The 25698-nt window shown below is 41.2% G+C and overlaps 1 protein-coding gene across 1 annotated transcript in view; it reads left to right on the forward strand.

The window, feature by feature from the left end:
- Positions 1–25698, forward strand: part of Dpys (dihydropyrimidinase) — a 72802-nt gene that overhangs the window by 3825 nt on the left and 43279 nt on the right. The window contains 5 exon segments of the mRNA XM_013012585.1: positions 11210–11368; positions 14067–14246; positions 15746–15935; positions 24170–24326; positions 25362–25503. Coding sequence (XP_012868039.1) covers positions 11210–11368; positions 14067–14246; positions 15746–15935; positions 24170–24326; positions 25362–25503 — 828 coding nt within the window.

Genomic DNA, 25698 nt, shown 5'->3' on the forward strand with positions numbered 1-25698 from the left:
TGCTTGAAAGAAATCATATTTCATTTTGTTCTTCTAATATGGCCTATACAGTGGTCTTCCAATAATTCAATATCCATGAGGAGGGACAATGTAATTTCTAATTCAGTGGGAATTGTGAATTCGATAAACTTGAAGGAATTTGGACTTTGCTTTTACCACAAAAGAGCACAAGTTATGAGTTCAGCAAGTTTCACATATATATATATATATATATATATATATATATATATATATATGCATGCACACACACAAACAGATGTATTTAGTTGTGCATAGTCTGAAGTGGACTCATATTGAGAACCCAGCAGTGTTGGTAACAGGCAGTGGGATCATCTGTTAACAAAACAAACAAGCCAACAAAAGACATGCAGCATCTCCCCCTCCCCCCCCCTTTTTTTGGTTAGGGACAGATTTCTCAAAATTATTGATGAAGGAAATTATATTTTGCTTTGGAACTTTTTGGTGGCTATTCCCAAGGCATGCACCTAAGCCACATCGGTGATTGTATGTGCAGAGTTTTCTCACCTTTTGGAAGGACTTTGCTTCAGAACCTCAAAATCCCTTTTGCTGTTGCTCTCCAGGGCTGGCTTCAGTGAAGAGCTTGGTGGCTGAGCTGGTTTACAGGATTCTCAGCATTCCCTTATCTAGGAAATGAGGCACTGGTTGGATAAACAATTCAAAGAAATACTGTTAAAAGTTATATAAATAAAACAGAAACAAAAGTCCTATAAAGGACAAAGATTATATAAATAACAAAATACAGGTGGGATGGTCGTGCCTGTCATCCCGGCTACTTGAGAGTCAGAGGTTAGAGGATCTTGGTTCCAGGCCAGCCCAGCCTCATCTTGATATAAATATGAGACCACACTTTTAGGTAAGTGACAGCATGCTATAGCTTCCTTTATAAAGCTCATTACTCTATTTGTTATTAATGCATGCTGACAGCGGCTCAAGTGGTAGAGTGCTAGCCTTGAGCAAAAGAAGCCCAGGGACAGTGCCCAGGCCCTGAGTTCAAGTCCCAGGACTGGTAAAAAACAAAAAATATTAATACATGCTGACAGATATGAGTCAGCTGCATGTATCGTATCAGTTATATTATAGTAGTCCAGTGAAAGTACATTACAATGGGCTAGATGTTCGGTGATGAACTTTTAGATTTCTTCCTATTCTTAAAATATCGGAGTCTAGATCAAGCTCTTGCTTATAATGCCAGCTGTTAGCAGGCCCAGATGAGGCCAGCCAGGGCAACAATGTTATTGAGTCTCTATCTCAACCAAATAACCCAAAGAGAATGGTACTTGCCCATAAAATTAACTACAAGGATACCATAGATAAGAGCAGCACTGTCAGAGGCTGACCTTAGGTGAAAATGCAAAACAGTATCTAAAAAAAAAAAAATGAAGAAGCAAAAAGAACTGGGTATGTGGTTCAAGTGATAGTGTCTGCTTAGCGATCATGAGGCTCTGAGGTCAACCCCAATACCACCAAAGGGAAAAAAATAACTGTAAAAAACAATATGTAGCCCAGCGCTGGTGGCTCACACTGGAAATCCTAGCTACTCAGGAGGCTGAGATCTGAGGATCACAGTTCAAAGCTAGCCCAGGCAGAAAAGTCCAGTAAACCACTCAGAAAAAGCCAGAAGTGGTACTGTGGCTCAAGTGATAGAACTTTAACCCTGAGCAAAAGAAAGCTCAGTGACAGCCACCCAGGCCCTGAATTCAAGCCACAGGACTGGTGTGAACATACACACACACACACAATATGTACTTATTATCCAGCCCTTAATTAAATGCTTAAGCATTATAGTCACTCAACACACATTCACAACACATACTGATACACTTATAAAAGCACAATAATTAGAGAAATAAAGAAAAAAGATGTCACTAGTATGAACTTCTCTCTACATCCTCATGGTTGTCTGCATAGTAAGAGTTTTTTTCTGCTGTGTCAATCTCTGCATTACTTATGTAAAGTAGGTCTTTATTTGAAAGAGAGATATCAAACATCCACATCAGGTACTGGGTTAAGAGAACATATTTTTAATGATATAAGCTAAAGAGAACAAATTATACGTATTGGGCATTCTCATTATTTCAATGCATTCAAAGAATTAGGGAAAAAAGAAAATAAAAAGTTATGTTAGAATCACCTATGATTATACATTTTGCTCCGTATTCTTTCCAAGCCTTCTTTTGGGGGCATGAATGTTGTCATTCTACCTGTCCGTTATGCTCTCCACATCTTCACGTGTCGTTGGAGATCTGGCTGTGGCCCCAATGTGCTTTCTAGCCTTGGAAGCTCTTGGGGACCAGGACTCATTTCTGCCTGTCCTCAAACATCCCAATCTAGGTGTCCCAGAATACTTCATACTCAGTACACCGGGCACAAGTGTAGTCTTCCTCCTGAGTGCCCTCCTGCTTTCCCTCCTGTCCCTCACAGACTGATGTCTCCACTACAACTTCTCCATGGTAGGTGTTTCAGTTGTATCTAGTTTTATTGCCAGTATATAGCAAGGCTGGGACAGAATCCAGGTGTGCAAGTCATTGTTCAGATTCGTATTATGTTCAAAATCACGCAGCATGCAATGCCTAGGCCAATGATTGTCGGAAAGTCAGCATAGACATTTCAGACACTCAGATTTCTTTGCAGTTTCTACTCCTGTGTATTTCCCATGTCACTACATCCTGGCTATTTATTGGTAGTTGCTGGCTTTAAAACAAGTCTATGCCAATTTAGTAGGGAAATGAAGAATTTGTTTATTCTTTTTTTTAAAGATCATTTCATTAATCACAAGCAAGTTGGAACTGTCCTCTTGTGTATTAAGAGCATGCACATTCCAAGCTTGGTGATTTGTAATTGCATGCTTTCCTTGAATAACTATTTAACAATTACAGACTTAGCCTTTGGGCCATGCAGAGGAAGGTGTTCGTATTCAAGTACTCCATACTCTTTACTTTCCAGCTCCTACCCAACTCCCCGGACCCCACCTGCCATTTGTCCGGCAAAGGTAGTTTAGATATGATTTTTTTCATTGTGAGAAAAATTACTCTAAATATACAAGTCAAAATAATTCTGAAGCTATTGCAGTGTATTTTTGACCTATTAACTGACAAGTAATACCAAACAACTCCAAGCTCAGGATTCAAGATGGTAGATTTCCATCACTTATTTGCCCAACAACAAATCCACTATATGCCAGGCATTGCAGTCAATTCTGGAGTTATAGAGATGCAATCCATGCATGGTCTCTGTCCTCAGGACAACGAGGCTGGAGGTAAAACCGTCTATAATTTGAGTCTATAGTAATAAATTATGTACATTCTACTGGACCTTTATGACTTCACTTTGGATTATGTCTGCTTTTGAGTGGCACTAAAGACCAGGTGACATGTTACATGGGACACCAGCTTTGTAATGGTTTGCATCACCAAGCTGTTTCTGAGCAGGTGATTTGGCTGATAAATGAGTCTTGGCAACTTCTCAGCATCTGGACCTCAGTACCTCTTTGAGAACTCTTCACACTTGTCGGGTAACAGATTGAGGCAGGAATAAATTTTCAGTTGTGTTTTATTTTCCCTAGTAGAGAAATTTCATGTTGCAGTCATGAGTATCTGAGCCTGGAGGATTTGTTCCCACATAAAAGCAAAACCTTAAAAAGTGAGCTTCTCATTGAATAAAATTCAACCTTTCTTTTCTTTTCTTTTCGTTTCGTGTGTGTGTGTGTGTGTGCATGCGTGTGCGTGTGTACGCATGTTCTCCAGTCCCAGGGCTTGAATTCAGAGCTTGGGTACTATCCATGAACATTTTTTGCTTAAGACTAGCACTTACTTCTTGAACTACAGCTCTACTTGTGGCTTTTTAGTAGTTTATTGGAAATAAGAGTCTCACAGACTTTCCTGCTCAGGCTGGCTTTTAACTATATTCCTCAGATCTCAGCCTCCTAAGTATAGTTGGGACTATAGGCATGAGCTACTGGCACCAGTTTTCACCTTTTGTTTTCACCAGTTCGTTTTTGAATGAAGATGTTCTTTGAGACATAGAACCAGAAGTAGACTAATGTGGTTTGTTTGGAGTTTGGGTGGGCATTGGTCATGTGGTAGTCTGTGCACAGCACTGGACAGTCAGATGGGCTCAGGGTCTTCATTTCATATTACCATGGGAGCATCCAGGATGCCACATGGCCAGAGCTAGCAATCATCTTGTTTCTTAGGAAACACTATTTCCCAAGAATCTACAACTTACACAGTTTTTCCAGTTGCTACTGGAAAAGTGAACTATCATTATTGTAGTTCATGCCTTTGGGATAAATTAGTGCCTCCCTACTTGTTTACCCTGAATGCTCATAAATATGAGAATATTTATATACTGAGCACTGTAATGGGCATGTGGAGATGAAAACATCAATTAAGCCTGCGAGAGGAGGTAAATTTCCCCACATTAAAAAAAATGGTACAGGAGGGAAACACTGGGAGGGAGGGAGAGAGAGAGGAGTGGCATATCCAAACAGAAATGGATTCTTTACCTGACTTATATAAATGAAACCCCTCTGTAAATCACCTTTATAATAATTTTTAAATGTTCAAAGTGGTACTGTGGCTCAAGTGGTAGAACGCTAACCTTGAGCACACTTTAAGAGGCTCAAGGACAGAGCCCAGGCCCCGAGTTCAAGCCCGATAACTGACAAAAAAGTAAAAAAAAAATTGTGCTTGCTTAATGTGTAGGGCCCTGGACTCAAACCCCAGTGGGAGGAGGAAGAATCACTAGCCTAGGAAGAGCAAAAGAATAGCAAGAGCCCTCTCTGTGATGGAAAAGACTCAGGAGTATTGGAGAGGACAGGGTAGCATTGCTGACACCAGCAATGAGTTGTCAGAGAATGACTGGATAGAAAGCTAAGAAGATAGCTAAACGTGAGACCACACAGAACTTTCTGGGCAGTGTGACTATTATTCTTCATTTCAAGAGCAACAGGAAGACAAGGAAGTGGCAGGTGAGGTTGGACAGGTGTATGTAAGAGTATTCTGACCTTGAAGTAGAGTTTCCACCTACTCAGGAGCATATTCTAGGACAGATTCTCTTCTTTCCTCTTTCCTTGCCCTTCTCTCTTCTTCACTCCACTGTGCTAATCCATTCAAAGAAGATGAAGGAAGTACAGGGAATGTAGCCACAGTACTAGGCCAGAGGCCCAACTCCCAGGATTCACATGTTGAGCCTGGCCATTCCCCAGTGGTGGAAGGCAGAGAAAGGAGATTTATTATGTGGCACAGACACACCACGGAAAGAAACAAAGTAGGTGTTTAAGCCCATCCTCAGGGTACAGGTATGAGATCTAGTCTTTTTTTTTTAGTGATTATTTCTTTTTAAAATTTTTATTTTATTGTAAAGATGCTGTACAGAGGGGTTACAGTTACATGAATGAGCACATTTCTTTTCGAGCATTGTCACCCCCTCCTTTGTTGTTCTCCCAATGTCCCTTCCTTCCCTACCTACCTCCCTCACTTCTCCCCCCCCACCAAAGTTGGCAAGTTCATTTCCAACATAGTGTTTTGTGAGCATCATTGTTGTAATGGGTCATCCTGTGTCCTATTTCAGTGTTTTGTTATTCCCCTTCCCCTCCCCAGATTAGACAAATTTATATACAAGACTCAGTGTACCAAAATCAAGTACAGTGACAACAGGGGATATACCATAGGAAGAACATACAAAAGAAACAAAAGCATCACATAGTAAAAACAACAACAACAAAGAAAAACCTTGTGTCCATATCTTGGGGTTCATTTCACTTAGCATCATCTTATATCGTCATTTGTACATAGCTTTTGAGATTTACTGCTCATCTGACAAAATTAGCCTAGACTATACTAATTATTGCAAATGAGGGAAACCATGGGATGAGCTCTAGTCTTAAATAGAGGAAGAATTAGGTCAGGAGATGAGAGCTGTCTATAGTTAAACAGTCCTAGGCAAACTGAGGCCTAGTTGATCATTAATGATCTCAGTCTGATTCTGGAGAGAAGTCATTGCTGCCATTATTAAAGGGAGGAATCTGATTTGTATTAGGTAGTTCTTCCTGCACCAGGATGCAGCCTCGACATTGTAGGTAATTGTTCTTCTCTACTTTGGGAGGGGCATCTATTCTGCAAGGCTCTGCTCTTCATCTCCTTGGGGATGCTATAGAGAAGAGCAGTGCTTCCTGGAACTACAAGACTTCAAGAAACTATAAGAGAAGAGAATCCAAGTTCTTCTGCTTTTAGTTAATCCATGGGTGACAATAAGGGCACAGAGTAAGTTCATGGGACATGGAGAATGTTGGCAGTAGCCATAAGGAGGATTGTTGATGGACTGGATTTTAGTGAAACAAAATCCCTTGTTTGAGAATGAACTTAAAAATAAAATGTAATGACACCATAAGAAAGAGGAAAGTTCTTAGGATATTTTCAATACTGGTTTACAAGCTCATTCATTCTTCAATAAAAGAATAATGTGATGTATAATGTGTAATTGTATAATGTGATGACTCACTGTTGGATAGAGTTTATCATGATTGAAGTTCCATTGATTTGGGTACAGCATAGCTACCCAACAGAGGATAAACTGGAAAGTTTCTCAATGGAGAACAATCAAAAAAAAGTAGGAACTGAACACTGATTTTGAGCCAAATAGATAAAATCATTTTGTTAAGCTAAATAACAAATAGAAAGGGAAAGAAATCAATCACTGGCAAAGAAACAAAGAGAATCCTTTAAGAGTCCAGGTAGCAATTCAGAAGCCCAGCCCTGGCTCTTCGTTGCTCTTCACTAGAGTTTCTCAATTCATTCCCAGATTCCCAGGCTGGGAGAGCAAAGCAGAAGAGTAGAGAGGAGAAAAACAAGAAAGAAGGGGGGGAACCCCTAAATAAAAGTCTGTTTCTCTCCTTTCTCTTTCATATTTCTCACTAATTATGAAGGTAAAGTATAAATACTTGATCTTATTCAAGAGCTTAAAGATGACCTGTCACCATCATCTTTATAGATATTAGCATTATTGAATGCAGAGCCCTTGTGAGGCAGTGACGCTGTTGCTTGAGCTATATATCCCAGCCTGTCTTGTGGTGGTGGTGTTTTTCTGAGTCAGGGTCTCACTATATAGCTGAAACTAGCCTCTAGCTCACCACCCTCCTGCTTTAGCTTCCCAAGTGTAGGATTACAGATAAATACAACCACACCCACATTTGACTATCGCATCTTCTGTCTACTAAGATTATCTTTAGTCTACTTAATACATAATACACACAAGTACAATTACATGTTGTACGTCTTTAGGCCACATGTGTGTAAAAGGCTTATTTTTTTCTTATGAAGGTCATGCTTTTTTGTACTGATAGTAGGATCTGAACTCAGAGCTTCTGGTTCTCACCTGGCTCTTTTTACTCAAGGCTGGTGATCTACCACTTGAGTCACACCCCCATTTCTAGCTTTCTGCTGGTTAATTGGAGAAGCAAGTCTTGTGTGGACTTTTCTGCCCCAGCTGGCTTCAAATCATGATCCTCAGATTTCAGCCCTCTGAGTAGCTAGGATATAGGCAAGAGCAACAGAAGTCACACTTTTTAATAGAAAATTTAGCAGATATTGAAAATAAAGCTTAACTAAAGGAAAATAAAAGCACCTAAAATAATACCATGCAGAAACTGCCACTGGAATGTTCGCTTGGCACTGTTCCACTGTTGTGCTGTCCATATGTTCTGGAATATGTGATTGTGACCTATGCAGCCATGTCCTGCTTCTTTCTCCCTGGCTCTCTGACAAGCTCGGGATCCTCTAAGCTCTCTCCTACTTCTTTCTCTCATCCTTGATGGCTTCTGAGCTTCCTCCTTGTGAATATCACTGTACTCTAGATCTTTCTAAACATCCATTGGTGGGGCTCCTCCGCTGTGCACTCAGTTGCCATTTTCTCAGACATCAAGGCTCATCTGGCTATCTTCAGCCCTACAAATAACCATCACCCTGCCCTGACTTCCTGCACTGGGCACCACCCCTTTATATGATACCCTGTGGCCTCAAAGCTGAGCTTGTGTGTGTGTGTGTGTGTGTGTGTGTTAGTACTGGGCCTTGAACTTAATGCCTGGGCACTGCACTTTAGATGTTGCCCTCTAGGCTGGCACTCTACCACTTGAGCTACACTTCCACTTGCAGCTTTGTGCTGGCTAATTAGAGATAAGAGTCTCATGGACTTTCTTGTGTGGGCTGGCTTTGAACCATTGAGTCCTCAAATCTCAGCCTCCTCAAGGTAGGATTACAAGCATGAGCCACCAGCTCCTGGCTAATGATGAACTTTTGACCCCTTTTCAGGGGCCAATTCTTAGAGTCTCTCTTGAATCATTTTTTTTCCTTCTGGAAACACAGGCTCTGCAATCTGATGATTCTTACTTTGCTTTGCCCCATTAGCTGTGAGACTGTGGCCAAGTACTTGTAATGACCTCTCTGCTTAGTTTCCCCCACTCTAAAGCAGGGATAAAAATACCGCAGAGCTGATGATGAGTAAATCATGCCAAAACCCAGAGTAGTTCTTGGCGCATGGTAAGTGCTCGCTATGCCATACATAGGCCATAATAATCAGCAAATTCCACGTGTTTGGCCTACTTGTCATTTAAATCCAAGTATCCTTGGATCTCAGACTTGATCTTTCTGTCCTCTGAATTCCCAGTGGGTTTTTCTTTTTCTGTACTTCTCCTAGGAAGCTCAGAAAATTTATCTTCCTGATCAATTTCTTTACTGTTTATTACAGAACTAGATTTGCTGCTGTTACGATCCAACAGTTTCATTAAAATTATTTATGCATATGAGTACACCCCCACCTGCTTCTTTCACTCCATGTATAATGACCGAATGTGAGAGACCTTTTAAAAATTAGTAAATAAAAAATATTTATTATGATGTAGTCCACATTCGAGGTACTCAAGAGGCTTTCAGTTCAAGGCTCTGAAGGCAAAATTGTGAGACACTGCCCAGTATACAAAGTAAAAGCAAAGGAGGCGAGAGGCGTGACCATGGTGGGGCCCTGTGTTCAATCCTACTACCATCAAAAAACCTCCAATACATTCCTTTAGAAATAGAATCCCTCCAGGGCTGTCTGTGTCGCCCTGTGAATACACTTGAAGAAGAAAGAAGATGAGAAGATTAATCTGTCCTCAACTAAAAGTACAAAACCTCAGGTCTTTTTTTCTAATGTTATCATTATACCAGAATGAAATCTTAGGAAATGCAAAGAAATGTTGCTCTGCATAGAAGGCAAGGCTGTTTAACAGGGGAGACAAAAGTGTAGACTCTTGAACAAAGAAATGAGATTACTTATAAAGAACAAAATGAATCAAAGTGGGGCCAAGTTTCTTAGGGGGAAAAACGTATACGTATGCAGGAAGGAGGAGGGAGATTGAAGCTGGTGTGCTACTCAGTGTGGCTCACTGGCTACCCGGCAGGGCTGTGGGGGGTGGTGAGGGATATGGCTAGAGACTGTGGAGCACTGCCTGGTGATACTCCTTCTGTGTAGTCACATAGGCACATTTCAGGCAATGAGATGAGATGGTACCTGAAAAGTGGAAGTTTCTCAGTTCTCTGAGGATGACACAAAGGCCTTGGTGCACCATGAAGTGAAGCTTAGTATGTATCTGCCATGAGTCATAGTCAGGGCCAAGTATGTGTTGTACTTCATCCCCAACTCATCCTCCCAACTGGCCTGGGGCCTAGATGCAATGATCATCCTCCTTGTGCAGATGAGAAGTGAAAGGCACACACAGGTTGAGAAGTTGCACAGGGCAGGATAGCTAATGAGTGTGGAATCACAGCTTTGTGCTCAGGCACCAGTAAGCCCCCGGGGTCCCTGCCCCAAACTGCAGAATTGGTGGTTTCCTTCAGCGACAACAATTAAAATCACATTAACCACCTTGTGGTTTTAGTTTAAACAAAATCAATTTAAATAATTAGTTGACGACACTTGTTTTAATAATGGTTTTTAAATTAGCTATAATGTAATATATCAGCAGGTCTTTCTTTCTTTCTTTCATATTGGTACTGCTAATATCTTGAACTCAGGGCCTCATACCTCATACTCTTACTCAAGTCACTCATTTGTTTTGACCTACAGTCATCCTACCAAATATCATGATTCCAGAATCTATTCCTCCCATCTATTTGTAACTTTGTCCCATTGACAAAGTTACACTCCTCCACTCTTCTTCCCTTAAACCTTTTGAATCCAGTAGTCTATTTCTGGCTCTTTCAAGAAGATGTGCCTGGGGGCTGGTGAAAGCAGAACTAGAAAGATAAGACAAGAAGCCATTTAAAAAATCAAGGTGAAAGATAAGAAGGATCTGAGCCAGGCCTGGAGCAAGGAGATCAGAGGGAGGGCACAGGTGTAAATCAAAGATGGAGCTTCCCGCGGCTTTAGAGGATGGAGCCCAGGCTATAACCCTGGGGGGTTCCTGGGGTTCTGGGTGAATCACAGGGCAGTGGTGAGATACAGTCTACCAAGATGGATCCCAATATAAAGTCATCTTATAATAGCAAAAATAAAGTGTTTGAGTCTTTTCCACTTTCCCATTTTAATTTTCTTTGTAGTCCTCACTATTTTCTTGGAATCAAAACCCTTTTCACCAGGGGTGTGTGTGTGTGTGTGTGTGTGTGTGTGTGTGTGTGTGTGTTGTTTGTGTGTGTGTGTGTCTGTGTGTGTGTGTCTGTGTGTGTGTGTCTGTGTGTGTGTGTCTGTGTGTGTGTGTCTGTGTGTGTGTGTCTGTGTGTGTGTGTCTGTGTGTGTGTGTCTGTGTGTGTGTGTGTCTGTGTGTGTGTGTGTCTGTGTGTGTGTGTGTCTGTGTGTGTGTGTGTCTGTGTGTGTGTGTGTGTGTTGGTCTTGGGGCTTGAGCTCAGTACCTAAGCCCTGGCCTTCTTGTTGCTCAAGGCAAGTGACTCTACCATTTGACCATAGCTCCACCTCCACTATTTTCATCTGATCAGAAATTTTGTTCTTTTTGCAAAGGTGATTCTAGTAGCTTTAGTACTTCACACTAACTTATAAACAGTGTATTTGTGGCCCTCTAGGTCTTTTAAGCAGGCAGCATTTTTGTGTGATCTCCAAGACTCGTCAGTTCTACCAAAACACTCACAAATGCACGGTACTCTCTGTGATAAATGGCATACACAGAGATTGATGGTCGCTGTCTGAACTTCTGTGCTCGCAGGCTGCTCTGGCAGGAGGCACCACCATGATTATTGATTTCGCCATTCCTCAGAAAGGCTGCTCCCTCCTCGAGGCCTTTGAGACCTGGCGAAGCTGGGCGGACCCCAAAGTCTGCTGTGACTATAGCCTGCATGTGGCCGTGACGTGGTGGAGTGACCAGGTAAGGCATCTGGGTTCTAAGGCCTTTTCTTCCCATTTGATTCCCTTGTCCTTGTTCTGAGAGTAAGACGTGAACAGAAGCCTTGCTCCCAGGGCAACTGGACAATCGCAGGGATTTTCTTTGCATATTCTTTTGTACTCTTCAAATTTTGAATCCTGGATAGGATTACCCATTTAATATGCTAAATTTTAAAAAGTAATGAAAGTCAACAAAGTAGTCTTTTATATTCATTCACAAGTAAGTCTTTCACAAGTAAGCCACAAATTACAAATGTTCTGTGTAAATTTAAAAGTACTGTTTTCTCTTATTTTCAACATTAATATCTCCAGAATCTTGTTTGTTTGTTTGGTGCTAATACTGGAGCTTGTTCTCAGAGTCTAGTGCTCCCTCTTAGATCTTTTTTTTGGGGGGGGCACAGGGGGTAATAGTTCCACTTGGCTTTTTGCTGCCTAATTGGGAGTATCTCGGATTTGTCTGTCTGGGCTGACTTGGAACCATGATCCTCAGATCTCAGTATCCAGAGTAGCTAGGATTACAGATGTAGTCCACTAGCCCCCAGCTAGAAATTTTAAACTAATATTACCCCACTTATTAAAACATCAATAAGAAATGTTTAATTTAGAGGAGAAAACAAGGAAATTCAAAAGTTAGGATTCTTGCAACAACCTCCAACCCCACCCCCACCCGCATCTACTCTGGATACTTTTGCAAGGACAGTGATAGACTGAGACCATTTCCAGCTGTGTCCTAACCTGAGGCTCTTGCGATATTGCTCTGCTGGTTACAGTTCATCATAGCACTCAAACCAACCTCCCCTGACGGAGGCCATGGCAGACATGGAAACTAGATTCTGAGAGAAAAGCCAGATTTGAGAGCTGTAAAAATATGTGAATTTCTCCTTGTATAAATTTGTATGTGTGCCTTGGAAGAAAATGAAATCACAACTTGTGTCTTCATATTGGACTTCATTCAGAAAGAGATCACCATGGTGACATTTTTTGGGTTAACTGTTGCTCCCAACTCCCCTCCAAAACTGGAATTAAGCCATCAAGTTAATATAAAACAAGTAAGCAATCTTTAGGGCAAACAGTTTGGCAAACATATAACAGCAGAGTTTATAGTCCACAGCGAAAGTTGATTTTTCTCCAAAAATGTTTTAAGTGATGTGTCTGATCTGTTTAATGCCTTTCTAGTCCTTTCCCTCCTTTCCTCCCTCTCCCTGCTTTCCCCTTTCACTCTCTTTCTTCTTTCCTCTTTTATTTTTATAAAATAGATCAATGGTGATGGGATTCGCCCTTACCATTACTTTAACTTGCAAAGAGATCCCTTAGTGAATATTGTTAAAATACACATTCTGTTCAGTTGCTGTTACCAAGTGGCTTAAACAACTGATTATAGTCTCACAGTTCTGCAGGGCAGCAGAATGGGCTCCTTCTGTGGACAGATACGTACCACTCTTTCAAAGCTTCTGATAATTTGCAAAGACCTTTGGCATTCCTTGTCTACAGAAGGACCACCTCCGTTTCTGCCCCCATCTTCACATAGTGTCCTGTATGTGTGTCTATGCCCCAGTGTCCCCTTGGTTAAGCCACCAATCATATGAAACTAGTGCCTACACTAATGACTTCATCTTGACTAATTATACCAGCAGTGACCCTAATTGCCAAATAAGGGATTGGGACTCCAATGAATAGATCTGGGGCACAACCCACAGCAGCAGGGCAGAGGTAGATGAATGTTTTAAGTAACAGGAAAATTCATCTTTTTTATGTGTGTCCAGGAGTTGTTTGCCTTTACTTCACAAAGTCCTGGTAACATTACCTGGGCTGTTCAAGTTTTTCTTATTAAATTGGAAAGTCTTTTATCAACGAAAAGCAATGGTTCTATCCTTACTACAACCTTTCTTTGTTTAGGTGTGTGTTCATGTTAACCTACAAAATTCAACCTGTTTTATTGGGTCTTATCTACTTATTTTTTTCCTTTGAAATGTTAATCCATTTTGAGACTTGAATTGTGTCTGCAAAGGCAATTAGTGGACTAGTTTTGATATATTTTTATTATGTTCTTTAAGTAGTTGTACAAAGGGGTTTCAATTGAATCAGTCAATTATTAATACCATGCATCTTGATCAATGAGTTTTGATCTTAATTTGCCCCTTACCCTTGGTGACCCTGAAGGCTCCTAACCTTCCAGTTGGTTCAGTCTTGTGAGCAATGCATCCTCACCTCCTTGGAGTTGCATTTCTGCAGAGGTCCAGCTGGTGCTTCCTCGGGCAAGCCTAGGTCCACATCTACTCCCTGTCTGAACACATCCCACAGCTGACAGATCTGGCCCTGACCCTTCCCTCCCATAAGCTCTCATTCTTTCTAGATCCATCATGGCATGCTTCGGTGGCTACCACCTTCATTTTCCAGAACAATTCCCTCAAACTGAAAGACAGATGCTGAGAATTTCAAAGCCAAGTGTAGACATGAAGTACTTTGGGAAAAGCAGTGAACTTTCACATGATTGAAATATCATAGCAGCAGCAATTCAGCAGAGGAAATAGGGGATGGCATGGAAGAAAGATCCAGGACTTCATTGCATTTTTCTAGAACTCAACAGCTGTCATTAGTTGTTTCTGTTCTGAATGTAAGTTGTTGGAGAATGTGGAAACTGTCATCTAAAGTAGAGATATTGTTGCCTTTGCTCCTTTTAGGTTAAAGAAGAAATGAATATCCTTGCCCGAGATAAAGGTGTTAACTCTTTCAAGATGTTCATGGCTTATAAAGATGTGTACATGGTGAGAGACTCGGAGCTCTATGCAGCCTTCTCCCAGTGCAAGGAAATTGGAGCAATTGCTCAGGTCCATGCAGAAAATGGAGACTTAATCGCAGAGGTGAAAACTGCATTCCACCTTTCTATTGACAATGAAAACAGTCCTCACCTACTGTAATACAATTGGCCCTAAGAAAATAAACTCATTAAATTCTTTAGAGTGAGGATTTCCCTTTTCTAGCTACTTGCATTAGATTTCAAACATGTGCTATTATAAAGACCCAAATTGTTTTCTTTGTGTCCCTAAGCACTGTGTTTGTTTATTTATTTATTATTTGGTGGTGCTATTTATACAATAGCTCAAAACTGCTGGTTCAGAAAGCTAAAATGTAGGCATAAGTGTAATCTGATGACTTAGGCAGTGCATTTGACAGCTTTGTAAAGCCCTAATCATTTTAGAAACTGGGTATTGAACTGTGCTTAGAAGGAATCTAGATGATATTTATTTCTCATGTTAGTTCCATTACTAATGCCTATAGGGTATACCTTCTGCAAGATTTAAAGAGCTGTCTCTTACCCTTTATATTAGCTGATTTTTTTTCCCTCTCCCCGGGCTCAGCTTCCATTAAAGAGGGTGAGATTGAGGCTCAGTGGCCAGGAGGCAGAGGGAACAATCAAGAAGAGAGAAATGAGCTGTAAAATCAAACAGACCAGGTTTAACTTTGACACTTTCACTTCCTGACTGCATGGCATGGGCCAGTCATTTTACCCTGAGTCTTGGCTTCCTACCCTTTTACATAAGGAAGAAATAAAAATTTGAGAGGGAGAATAATTGTTCCATTACCAGTTGGGCTTAATGGGTTGGCTTGGGGAGCCAGTGAAGACCAAGCTTCAGTTTAAAACACACACACACACAAATACACATGCACACACACATATAAACACATAAATGTATATATATATATATATATATACATGTACATATATACACATATATACATAATGAAATACATAGTATACTGCAATGGGCCACTTTTAGCAAGGACCTGTAGTGGTTTGTTTTATTTGGCTCACCTACACCAGTCATTAAGTTGTAAATATGGATATTGCTTTTCAAATAACGTGACTGAACCAAATCATTTCTTTTTTATTATTATTATTGGTGGTAGTGGTAGTCGTGGAACTTGAACTCAGGGCCTGGGCTCTGTCCCTGAGTTCTTTTTGCTCAAGGCTAGCACTCTACCACTTGGAGTCACAGCTCCACTTCCAGTTTTCTGGTGGTTAATTGAAGATAAGTCTCACAATTTTCCTTCTAAGGCTGGCTTTGAACCATGACAGATCTCAGCCTCCTGAGTAGCTAGTATTATAGACATGAGCCACCAGCTCCCCAACTAACCTCACTTATTTTTAACTTTTGAATCAAAAGAATGTGAAATCTGCACAGGGAAAATAAACAGATTATGAGAATATTGAAATGACTTAGCAAACACTCCTATATGCAAATGCACATCCAATACCGATACCTAACAGATCTAAGTGTCTATGAGCGCCTTTAATTGACAGCAAACGAATATTGCTTTTCACTATTGTCTTTTAATAATGTTGCTGCCTTTTTTCAAGGGAGCAAAGAAAATGTTGGCCTTGGGGATCACAGGCCCAGAGGGCCACGAGCTGTGCCGCCCAGAAGCAGTGGAGGCAGAGGCCACGTTGAGAGCCATCACCATCGCTGGCGCTGTGAATTGCCCGCTCTACGTTGTGCACGTGATGAGCAAATCCGCAGCCAAGGTGATAGCAGATGCTAGGAGAGACGGTAAGCCCCAGGAGACTCGCTGAGCACACAGAACTAGCTAAAAACCTCACAGAGCACTGAAACACTCTATTCTTGCTTGGGAGATTTGTACTTGGAGTTTCACCCTTTTACCTCCCTTTTGCCTTTGTCTTCCTTCATCTTTACACCTGTCTATTCCCCCTCCTTTTCACTCATCTTCATGGCTTATGTGTTTCCTTTAGGTTACTTTTTTTTTCTTTTTTTTGGTCAGTCCTGGCCTTGAACTCTAGGACTGAGCACTTGTCCCTGAACTTCTTTTGCTCAAGACTAGCACTCTACCACTTGAGCCACAGTACCACTTTTAGCTTTTTCTGTCTATGTGGTATTGAGGTATCAAACCCAGGGCTTCACGCATGAGAGGCAAGCACTCTACCACTAAGTCACATTCCCAGCCACTTTAGTTACTGCTTTATCCCTAAGGCTTTAAACTGTTTCTTTCAATGTCATAGTCCCATCCTTAACACCACAGACAGTCACTTTTTAATCTGATGGCTAATTTTAATTTAAAGTTTTAACTTTAAAGTTAATTTTAAATGAAGCATCCCCTCTTACCCTTCTAGCATGCATTTTAGGGAACAAGGTATCTGCTCCTAAACTTTTTTTTTGAGTTAAATTGATTTGTCTGAAAGTAGGCTGAGAATCTGAGCAATAACAAAGTAGTATTTTCTCTTCTGTGCCTGTACTAGGGCTTGAACTCATAGGCCTCAAGATCTTGCCTCACTTTGTCAGTCAAGGCTGGAACTCTAACCCTTGAAGCACGGATCCACTTCTGGCTTTTCAGTAGCTAATTGCAGTTAAGAGTCTCAAGAGCCGGGTGCTGGTGGCGCATGCCTGTAATCCTAGCTACTCAGGAGGCTGAGATCTGAGGATCACAATTCAAAGCCAGCCTGGGCAGGAAAGTCTGTGAGACTCTTATCTCCAATAAACCACTAGAAAACTGGAAGTAGTGCTGTGCCTCAAAAGAGCACTAGCCTTGAGCTGAAGAGCGTAGAGACAGAACCCAAGCCCAGAGTTCAAGCCCCATGACCAACTAGAAACAAAACAAAAAAACAAAACAAGAGAAACTCTTATAAACCATCCTACCTGAAAACTGGCTGTGTTTCTGGAATGTGAATTATAAAGACTAGGAGAATAGATTTAGTATGTCTTAAATTGATACCAAAATAAATTTTGTTAGACCTGCCTCTTGTTGCAAGAAGTTTTCGTAAGGAGTTTGGGCTAGCTGCACTTTTAAGATGTTATCCGCAGAGGGGAGGCTGGGAAGGGATGTGAAGGGTAAGCCAAAGGAGGAGGCTGCAATGCTTGGTAAGAAATGTATGCATTATCCTGCCCATGTAATTGTAACCCCTCTGTACAGTATGTTCACAAATAAAATAAAATACATTTTTTTAAAAAAAGATGTTATCCGCAAACATATCGTGATAAGAGTAAGATTAACTTTACACAAGAGCTAATGAGGTCTTACCACCAAATATGTGATTGTTTCCACCTACACTCCACATGAATGAGAACTGCAATATAAAACAGTAGCCTTTAAAAAAGAACATAGTGAAATACGGTTACAGACTCTGTTTTCCCACCAGATGGCGCTGTTGCCAGCTCTGTGGAATTGCTGTGATTTCTTTTGTAAGTAATTAATGCACCAGGTCCTTAATGTTAGAATGGAATTTAAGCAACAGTAAAACCAGCAGAAATGGCCAATCTGAACCTATCAGCATGCCACCATTTTGACAGTGCTGTCAGAAAGCAGCTCATGGGTCTTGGCTATTTATGTAACACTGAGATCAAATGCCAATAATAGAATAAAATTCTAGACATTCACAGAAAACTTAGTTTGAGAAACGTCATTTTATCTTGAATCAGTCTTACTATTCAATTTTACTACTTTAACATGTAAATCACTTACATGATGACAAAACCAAAGCTACATATACAAAAGATGCTCCTGGGTTCCCACTTTCTTCTCTTCCTTTGTCCCTTCTATCTTCCAGGACCTTGACACAGTGGGTCCCTAGGATGTAGCACTGGCATTGCCTGGGAGTTTGTTATGCATGCAGAGCCTTGGCCCCCATCCCAGACCCGCTAAATTCAAGTGCACACTGGAACCCCAGATGACTCATATGAATATATAGAATTTCTGCTCAGAACACACAAAGGATATCCAGTTATTGATTGCTTCTATTGTAGTTGCCTAGAAATACAATGCTAGTCAATTCAACTTCATTGTTTAGTTGCCAAGTCTACCCCCAGAAGAGAGGGAATGTGATTAACCATTAACATTATTTGTTGAGTGCTTAATATGTGGCTGGCACATAGTAGTATTTTAATATCTTTTATCTCATTTCAGGTTTTACTCAATTTTATCTCATCAATGTAGTTTAATCTGTATTATCTTTTTGTAAAAACAAAATTGTCATCAATAGCTGGTACCAGTGGCTCATGCCTGTAATCCTAGCCACTCAGGAGGCTGAGATCTGAGGAGTGTGGTTCAAAGCCAGGTGGGGCAAGAAAGTCTGTGAGACTCATATCTGCAATGAGCTATCCCCAAAGCAGAAGGGGAGCTGTGGCTCAAGTGAGAATACTAGCCTTACAGCAAAAGAAGCTCAGGGACAGCTTAGGGACAGACCCCAAATTCAAGTCCCAGGACAGGCACCACCAACCAATTTAAAAAAATGTCATAATGCCTGAAGATCAATTCTATTTCTGTATTGTGATGAATGAAATAAAATTTTGCAGATGTTAAATTAAGCTTATGATCACTTTATCAGTCAGTGTCTAATCTACAATCAAGCTCAATTCCATTGGACTCCATAACTAATTTTGGATGTTATACAATCTGAAGCCATATTTCCCACGGAGCGGGAATACTGCCAACCCTTCTTGTCTTCTCCCCAACTACCTTTCCCCTCTCACAACTCCTCCTGCTCTTCTGAGCCCTGGCTGTTGTTCCCCTGATTATTTTTTGCCACCCCCTCTGTTTCTACCCAACTGAAATCCATCACAGCCCCTAGGTGACTGTAGTTGCTTTTCTTGTTCAGTGTGGCTGTGGAATCCTGTGTCCTGCTTCATTGGATGCTGATGTGGATTGAGAAGGAAGACGGGGAATATGTGTTCAGTCCCTCAATTATGTGCGTGTATGTGCGTGCGTGCATATGTGCGTGCATGCATGCAAGCATTCGCTGCTGGTGCTGAGGTTTGAACTCAGTACCTGGATGCTTTCAGTTAGCATTTTCACACAAGGCTGGAGTTCTACCACTTGAGCCACAATTCCACCTCTAGCTTTTTGCTGGTTTATCGGAGTTAAGGGTTTCTAGGATTTTCCTGCCCAGTCTGGCTTCAAACTGCCATCCTCTGAGCATCTAGGATTATAGGCATGAGCCAATGATGCCCAGCTCAATTTCATTTTATATTCAAGCTCCTATCTTAAAGACAGAAGTATGATACTCATTTGGGTTTATTGTTACAGCGATTTTATACTGTTCATAAAATAACAAATCACTGGACACCAAATGTATGTATGCTAAGTGCTGTGCTCAAGGCAGTGGATCTGCGAATTGCATTAGGATCATGCCAGTGCTCAAGGAGCTATCAGTGCACTGAGCTACCTTGTGGCTGGTTTGATGTTTGTTTATTTGATTGTTCTTTGCCTGATTTGGTTTGCGTTTTCATACAGTAGAAAGCTCTCCTTTCCAGGCTTATTGTTATAAAACATAGTTGCACAGAGATTCGGTTTCATCTCTCTCCCTCCTGTAAACTCTATGTGTTAAAACATTACACAATGCCCACCCTCTCCCCCAGTGCTCATGTTGACCTCTGTTTGTTTTCATTTACAAACAATAAAACATGCAATGCTTAGTTACCTGGGAACACAATGTCTACTGGAAGCCGGGTCTTCTTTCTTTTTACTTCCTTGGTCTTCAACATCTGAACACTCTACTATCTTTTAAATTTAGTCTTAAAATTCATTTCTGGTCATGGAAGGAAGTAGCCATGACAAACAGTCCATTTTTAAGTATTTCAAAAAACAGAATTGTGTGACTAGAACATTTTTTTTGTGGAGTATATTCGTTTGTGAGGACTGCTGTCATAAAGGACTACAGCCAGCAAAGTGTCAACCACACAAATGTATTTTTACACAGTTGTGGAGTTTGAAGGTCAGGATGAAGATGTCAGCAGGGTTGATTCCTCCTGAAGACTATGGAAGACGATGGGAAATTCCAGGCCCCTCTCCTTGATTTGCAGATACCTTCTCTTCATTATCATCCTTCTGAATGTATCTGCATCCAAATTTCCTTTTTCTAGAAGGATCCAGTCTCACTGGATTAGGGCCCATGCTAATGAGCTCAGTTTAGCTTCATTCCCTTTAGAAAAATCCTATCTCTATACATTCTTAGGATTTAGTGTTTGAGTTTGGGTGATGCACACAATTCAGCTTATAAACATGAAGAGGTTCCAGAAACCTACTCAAGGTACTTTCCTATGCATTAATTTATTTGACCTTCACATCTTTATTTGACCTTGCCATCTTAGAAGTACAGTGAAGTACAGCCATTTCATAAAGGAGAAAAAGGAGATTAGAGCATTCAGTCATTGTGCACAAAGCTAAAGGGTAACTAAGTCAGGGTTTTAGCCTGAATTTGCCTGATCCACTCAACCAGACTGCTTCTACATAATTTTCTTCCCAATTATTTTCTTCTTTTGTAAAGGTAATATTTTGAATCAAAACAGAGCCCTGTAAAGTTTCGCCCAGTTTTTCAGCTAGGAACATCTATTTTTGTACATGTGTTGGCGTCCAATTTGGTTAGCCGATTTTTTCACTCCTGGGTACCTGTGCAACTTCTCTTGAGTCCTTCAACTCTCTCTAACAGATCCCATGACTCAAAAGAGTGCTGCTCACAGACCGTTGCTAACATCTGCTTTCGTGTAATCACTGAATTGTCTCATGAAGGAGGCTTTGGACTGCTTTAATATGCTTCCTTAGTAGGGAATCTTTAAAGTCTCCCAAAGAGAGAATTTGCCTTCAAGGAGGAGAATTGCATCATACGTACATATTTTTGTTCTTTTTCTGAACCAGAGGATGGATAAATAAAGCAAGAATATCTGTGGGTTGACAGAGTACCACCTAATGTGGAACTCGCTAAGGCAGTGGGAGGAGAGTGATGATGAAGATGTCTCTATTTCCTAAGAGTTGTTGGGACCATCTGGTTGCAAGTGTAATCAGAAGAGTATTAGATTAAAGACAGAGATGGTGCTTTGTCATTGCCAACCTGCTAGGAGTACTGAATGAAAACCAGAAATTGGAAAAGTGCTGAGCCCCATCCACAAATAGCATGTGGCTGACTTCACATTTAAAAAGTACATGTTCTTTTCCAAGACAGTAATAGTGACACGTTTCTTCGTAACGTCATGCACATGATTTCATGTCAGAGGATGAGGGAAGCTTTCCTTCCGGCTCTATTCTTGACTCACTGACCGGCAGAGTGGCTCCAGCAAATGAATTAGCCTCATTGAGCACCCATTTCGTGATCCGTCAGATCAGCATGAGAAGTGTTGTAAGACCAGATGTTCACCTGTTCTCATGTCACACCTGTGTTTGCTTTTTTTTATTGCCACTTCATTTTTTTAGCCCCAAACTATCAGAGCCTGCCATTGCACTGACCATCCAGTTTGATTCTCTGATTTATGGCATATCCAGGCTCCCCATTTCCCTTCCTCTTTGTAATTCTTCACCATCTTTTTTTTGGTCAGTCATGGGGCTTGAACTCTGGGGCTAGGTGCTCTTTGTATTTCTTGGACTCTTTGGGTTCCTTTGAGATATGTCTTGGAGCCATTGTGAAATGGAACAAAAGGTAGTTAAGAATTTTTACATTTTAATTTTTTATGTTTATAAACACTCAGTGGAGAAAAAAGTTGAATATGACAGAGTCAAGGAAGAGCTTATAGGTACCGAGAGTGGCATGTCACATCTTAGAGGTGCTCAGCCCTTCCGCGGAAATTACCTGTCATCTGGTTTCAAAACAGTGCTGGCACATACCTAGTAGATGCTGACACTTTTAATTTTTCCTGAGTGCCATTAAAATGGTAGGAGTTTGGGAGCTATACTCTTGGATCACTGTGATGTGAAAATGACTGAAAAGAACATGCGATCAGGATCTTTCCTCCACAATGAAGCAACCCAGAAAATCCTTAGTTGGCAGCTCGTCAAGTGATTGCAAATCAAATCTCTGAGTTCTCATTGTCCATGCAACTATAAAACACTCCCTCAAAATAAAAGTTCCTTTGACCCTGCAGATAAAGATGGTGCCTGCCTTTGTCTCTCTCTAGTACGTAGTATGTTACCTCTTGGCTCACTGGAGATGAGTACTGCTTACTCTGTATACCTGAGAGAGATCCTACGGGCATTTCTCCTTTTGAGGGAAGAAGGAAGCATAAATCAGGAACAAGATAGATGCATGCAGGCATGCATACACATCATGGAAGCAAAGTATCTCAACAGTGGTTAAATGCCCATCACTTTCATAGATCATGAGACTTGGTCCTTTAAAAAGTGATGTTCTGGGGGTGAGGGGAGAATGGGAGAAAATGAGGGGGGGAACACGGTTCAAAAAGAAATATACTCATTACATTACTTATATAACTGTATCCCCTCTGTACATCACCTTTACAATAATAACTTAAAAAAGGAAGTAAAGTCCTTGGGCTTTAGCCAGCCTAGCTTTTACATTTTCTTCAATTTCTTAGGCTAGCTAGAAGAAGGTGGCTAGTTAGAGGATGGAGAAAAATGATCTGTGAGATAATAGGGTGCTGCCCTCCAGTTTCATGTGACTAGGCAGCTGGTGGCCATACACTGTCAGTACTCTCCAAGGAAATCAGCTAATCTCCTTCATATATCAGGATTGTCACTAAAATCTGGCATCTGATTAACCAGAGTGAACTAATTTGGTACGCCCGCATCGCCTTTCTGTGCACTCTTCCTTTTGATTGCTTGCATACGATGAGGTTGATGCCAGTGAATCTATTATTCTGACAAATGCTAATCAGAAATAGGATTCTGATTTTAAATTCAAATTCACTGTTCACTATTAAGTTTTCTAACATTGTGTGCTTTTGATGGCCTCATTTGCATGATTTTTAAAAATATGCATTGAGGCTTTAATTTTATTATCTGAGTGTTCTTTTATTTAATAGGTTTTTTGAGGAAAGACTTTTTTTTTTAAGGGTATGAAAAGGTTATCAATCTGTTTGCAGTAGAGATACGCTGTGGGTGAATTCCATATGACCTGTATTCATTATTACCTGTCATCTGGCTAGGACAACAGAAAAGACCACTGGAATAAAAATTCTGGGTTCAAATCCGACCACCTCTGTTCCATCTATAAAAAGCATATTTAATGTAATTGGAGAGAAGTCATATAATCTCACAGCTTCTGCCTCATCTTTTAATGGAGAGAATAACAGCGTTTACCCCGTTGAGAAGATTCCATTAGGACAGCCCATGCATTCATCACCTTCCTACTACATTAGGCTGCAGGAACAATTGAAGTTTTTTGTTTTGTTTTGTTGTCAGTTGTGGGCCTGAGCACTGTCCCTCAGCTCTTCAGCTCAAGGCTAGTGCTCTACCACTTGAGCATAGCACCACTTCTGGCTTTTTCTGCGTATGTGGTGCTGAGGAATCAAACCCAGGGCCTTATGCATGCAAGGCAAGTGCTCTCCCACTGAGCCACCTTCCCAGCCCCAAGTTGAAGTAAAATAGGAGTGGCTTACAACCAGTGAGTTATTACTCCTTCATAATCACGGCCATCATGAAGTAGCTATGTCTCTGCTCTACAATCTATTCTTTCTGGAACAACTGAGGTCACCCATACCCATGTCATAACACTGGGAAAGGAGGATGACAGTACTTGGAGACAGCCATTATAGCTTCTGTTTGGAAACTGTATGTGGCACTTGCATTCATATCAGATTGGCCAAAGTAAAACCAGCTTGGAAATTCTGATAATAGGTCAGTGGGTAGCGTAACCTCCCATACTAGGCAATGTCCACTGATTGAACACAGATTAAAAACTCAGTTCTTATTTGTAAATCCTGTTTGCAAAAGTAAGTGATAGGTTGGGATTCTGCTAAGCTAATGATAGTATCCTCTGCTAAGACAAATATGACCCGTGTTTCTATTAAGAGCAAATTAAGGTGCTGAATGCTTCCTTTGAACTTTCCAGGGATGGTGGTCTATGGAGAACCCATAGCAGCGGGTCTCGGCACTGATGGGACCCATTACTGGAATAAAGACTGGCACCATGCAGCCCATTACGTCATGGGCCCACCCCTGCGACCGGATCCATCAACACCTGGCTTTCTCATGAACCTACTGGCTAAGTAATCACTTTGAAGTATTTCATCAAAGAAGCTGCTTTACAAGGCTCAGGTTTGAGTGGAGGAGAGATGGGGTATACAGTGCCTTTGAAACTGCCAGCCCCACCTCAGTCCGCTCTGCATGCCCTGATGGTTCTCCCACCATCTTGCCTGGGGAGGAAAAAAAATGCTGTATTAATTATGTTCATGATATGTTGTCAAAACCTCTCCTGGACTTTGAGAAATCTGATCATTTCATCAAGTCTACTCTCCTGATATTTTTCCATCTCTGTTGCTCAGGTTCTTTTATTTATTTATTTATTTTGCCAGTCCTGGGGCTTGAACTCAGGGCCTGGGCACTGCCTCTGAGCTTCTTTTGTTCAAGGCTAGAACTCTACCACTTGAGCCACAGCTCCACTTCCAGCTTCATGCATGCTAAGCAAGCACTCTACTACTGAGCCACATTCCCAGCCTCCCAGATTCTTTATTATCCCCCTTCTCCTTTTATTCCATGCCAGCTTGCACCCTAATGCCAGCTGCCTATGAGACAGAGATAGGGAGGATTTCAGCTCAAAACAATCCAGGACAAAATAGTTTTGAAGAACCTGTCTCAGCTTAATAGCTTACTAGGAGGCATGTGCCTGTCATCCCAGTGACAATGGGAAGTATAAAAAAGAGGACCACAGCCCAGACCCTATCTCAGAAATAACCAGAGAAGAAAAGGGCTAGAGGCATGGTTCAAATTGCAGAGCACCTGCCTAGCAAGCATTAAAGCTCTGCATTCAAAAGTCACAGAAAGAGAGAGAGAGAGAGAGCAAGAGACAGAGACAGAGACAGAGAGATGAGAAAAAAAGGAGAGCAGAAAGGAGGGTGGGCAGGAGGAAGGAAAGAGAGGGCAGGAGGAAGGAAAGGGAGAAGAAGGAAAGGAAGGAAGGAAGGTACTTGCACTCCTCTGACTTTCTTTGAAGGAGGAAGAGTGGGTTAGGAGATGATAAATATTAGCGGTTTCCTTCTACATCTTCCCATCACTCCCATGTTTTCTTCTCTTTTCATGTACAGTGGTGATCTATCCACAACAGGAACTGACAACTGCACTTTCAACACCTGCCAGAAAGCTCTTGGGAAGGATGACTTTACAAAGATTCCCAATGGGGTGAATGGTGTTGAGGACCGGATGTCAGTGATATGGGAAAAAGGCGTGGTGAGCTTCCCAGGATCTATCCTGGCTTTGCCTACTTCTTCAGCTAGGATCCTGCCTGGTTGAGTGGCACACTTACCTAGAGAAGCTTTCTGATTGTTTTTTAAAATTTTATTTGTGAACATACTGTACAGAGGGGTTACAATTACATGGGCAGGATAATGCATACATTTCTTACCAAGCATTGCAGCCTCCTCC

This window comes from Dipodomys ordii, unplaced genomic scaffold (genome assembly GCF_000151885.1).
Source record: "Dipodomys ordii isolate 6190 unplaced genomic scaffold, Dord_2.0 Scaffold17, whole genome shotgun sequence".
Taxonomy (NCBI): domain Eukaryota; kingdom Metazoa; phylum Chordata; class Mammalia; order Rodentia; family Heteromyidae; genus Dipodomys; species Dipodomys ordii.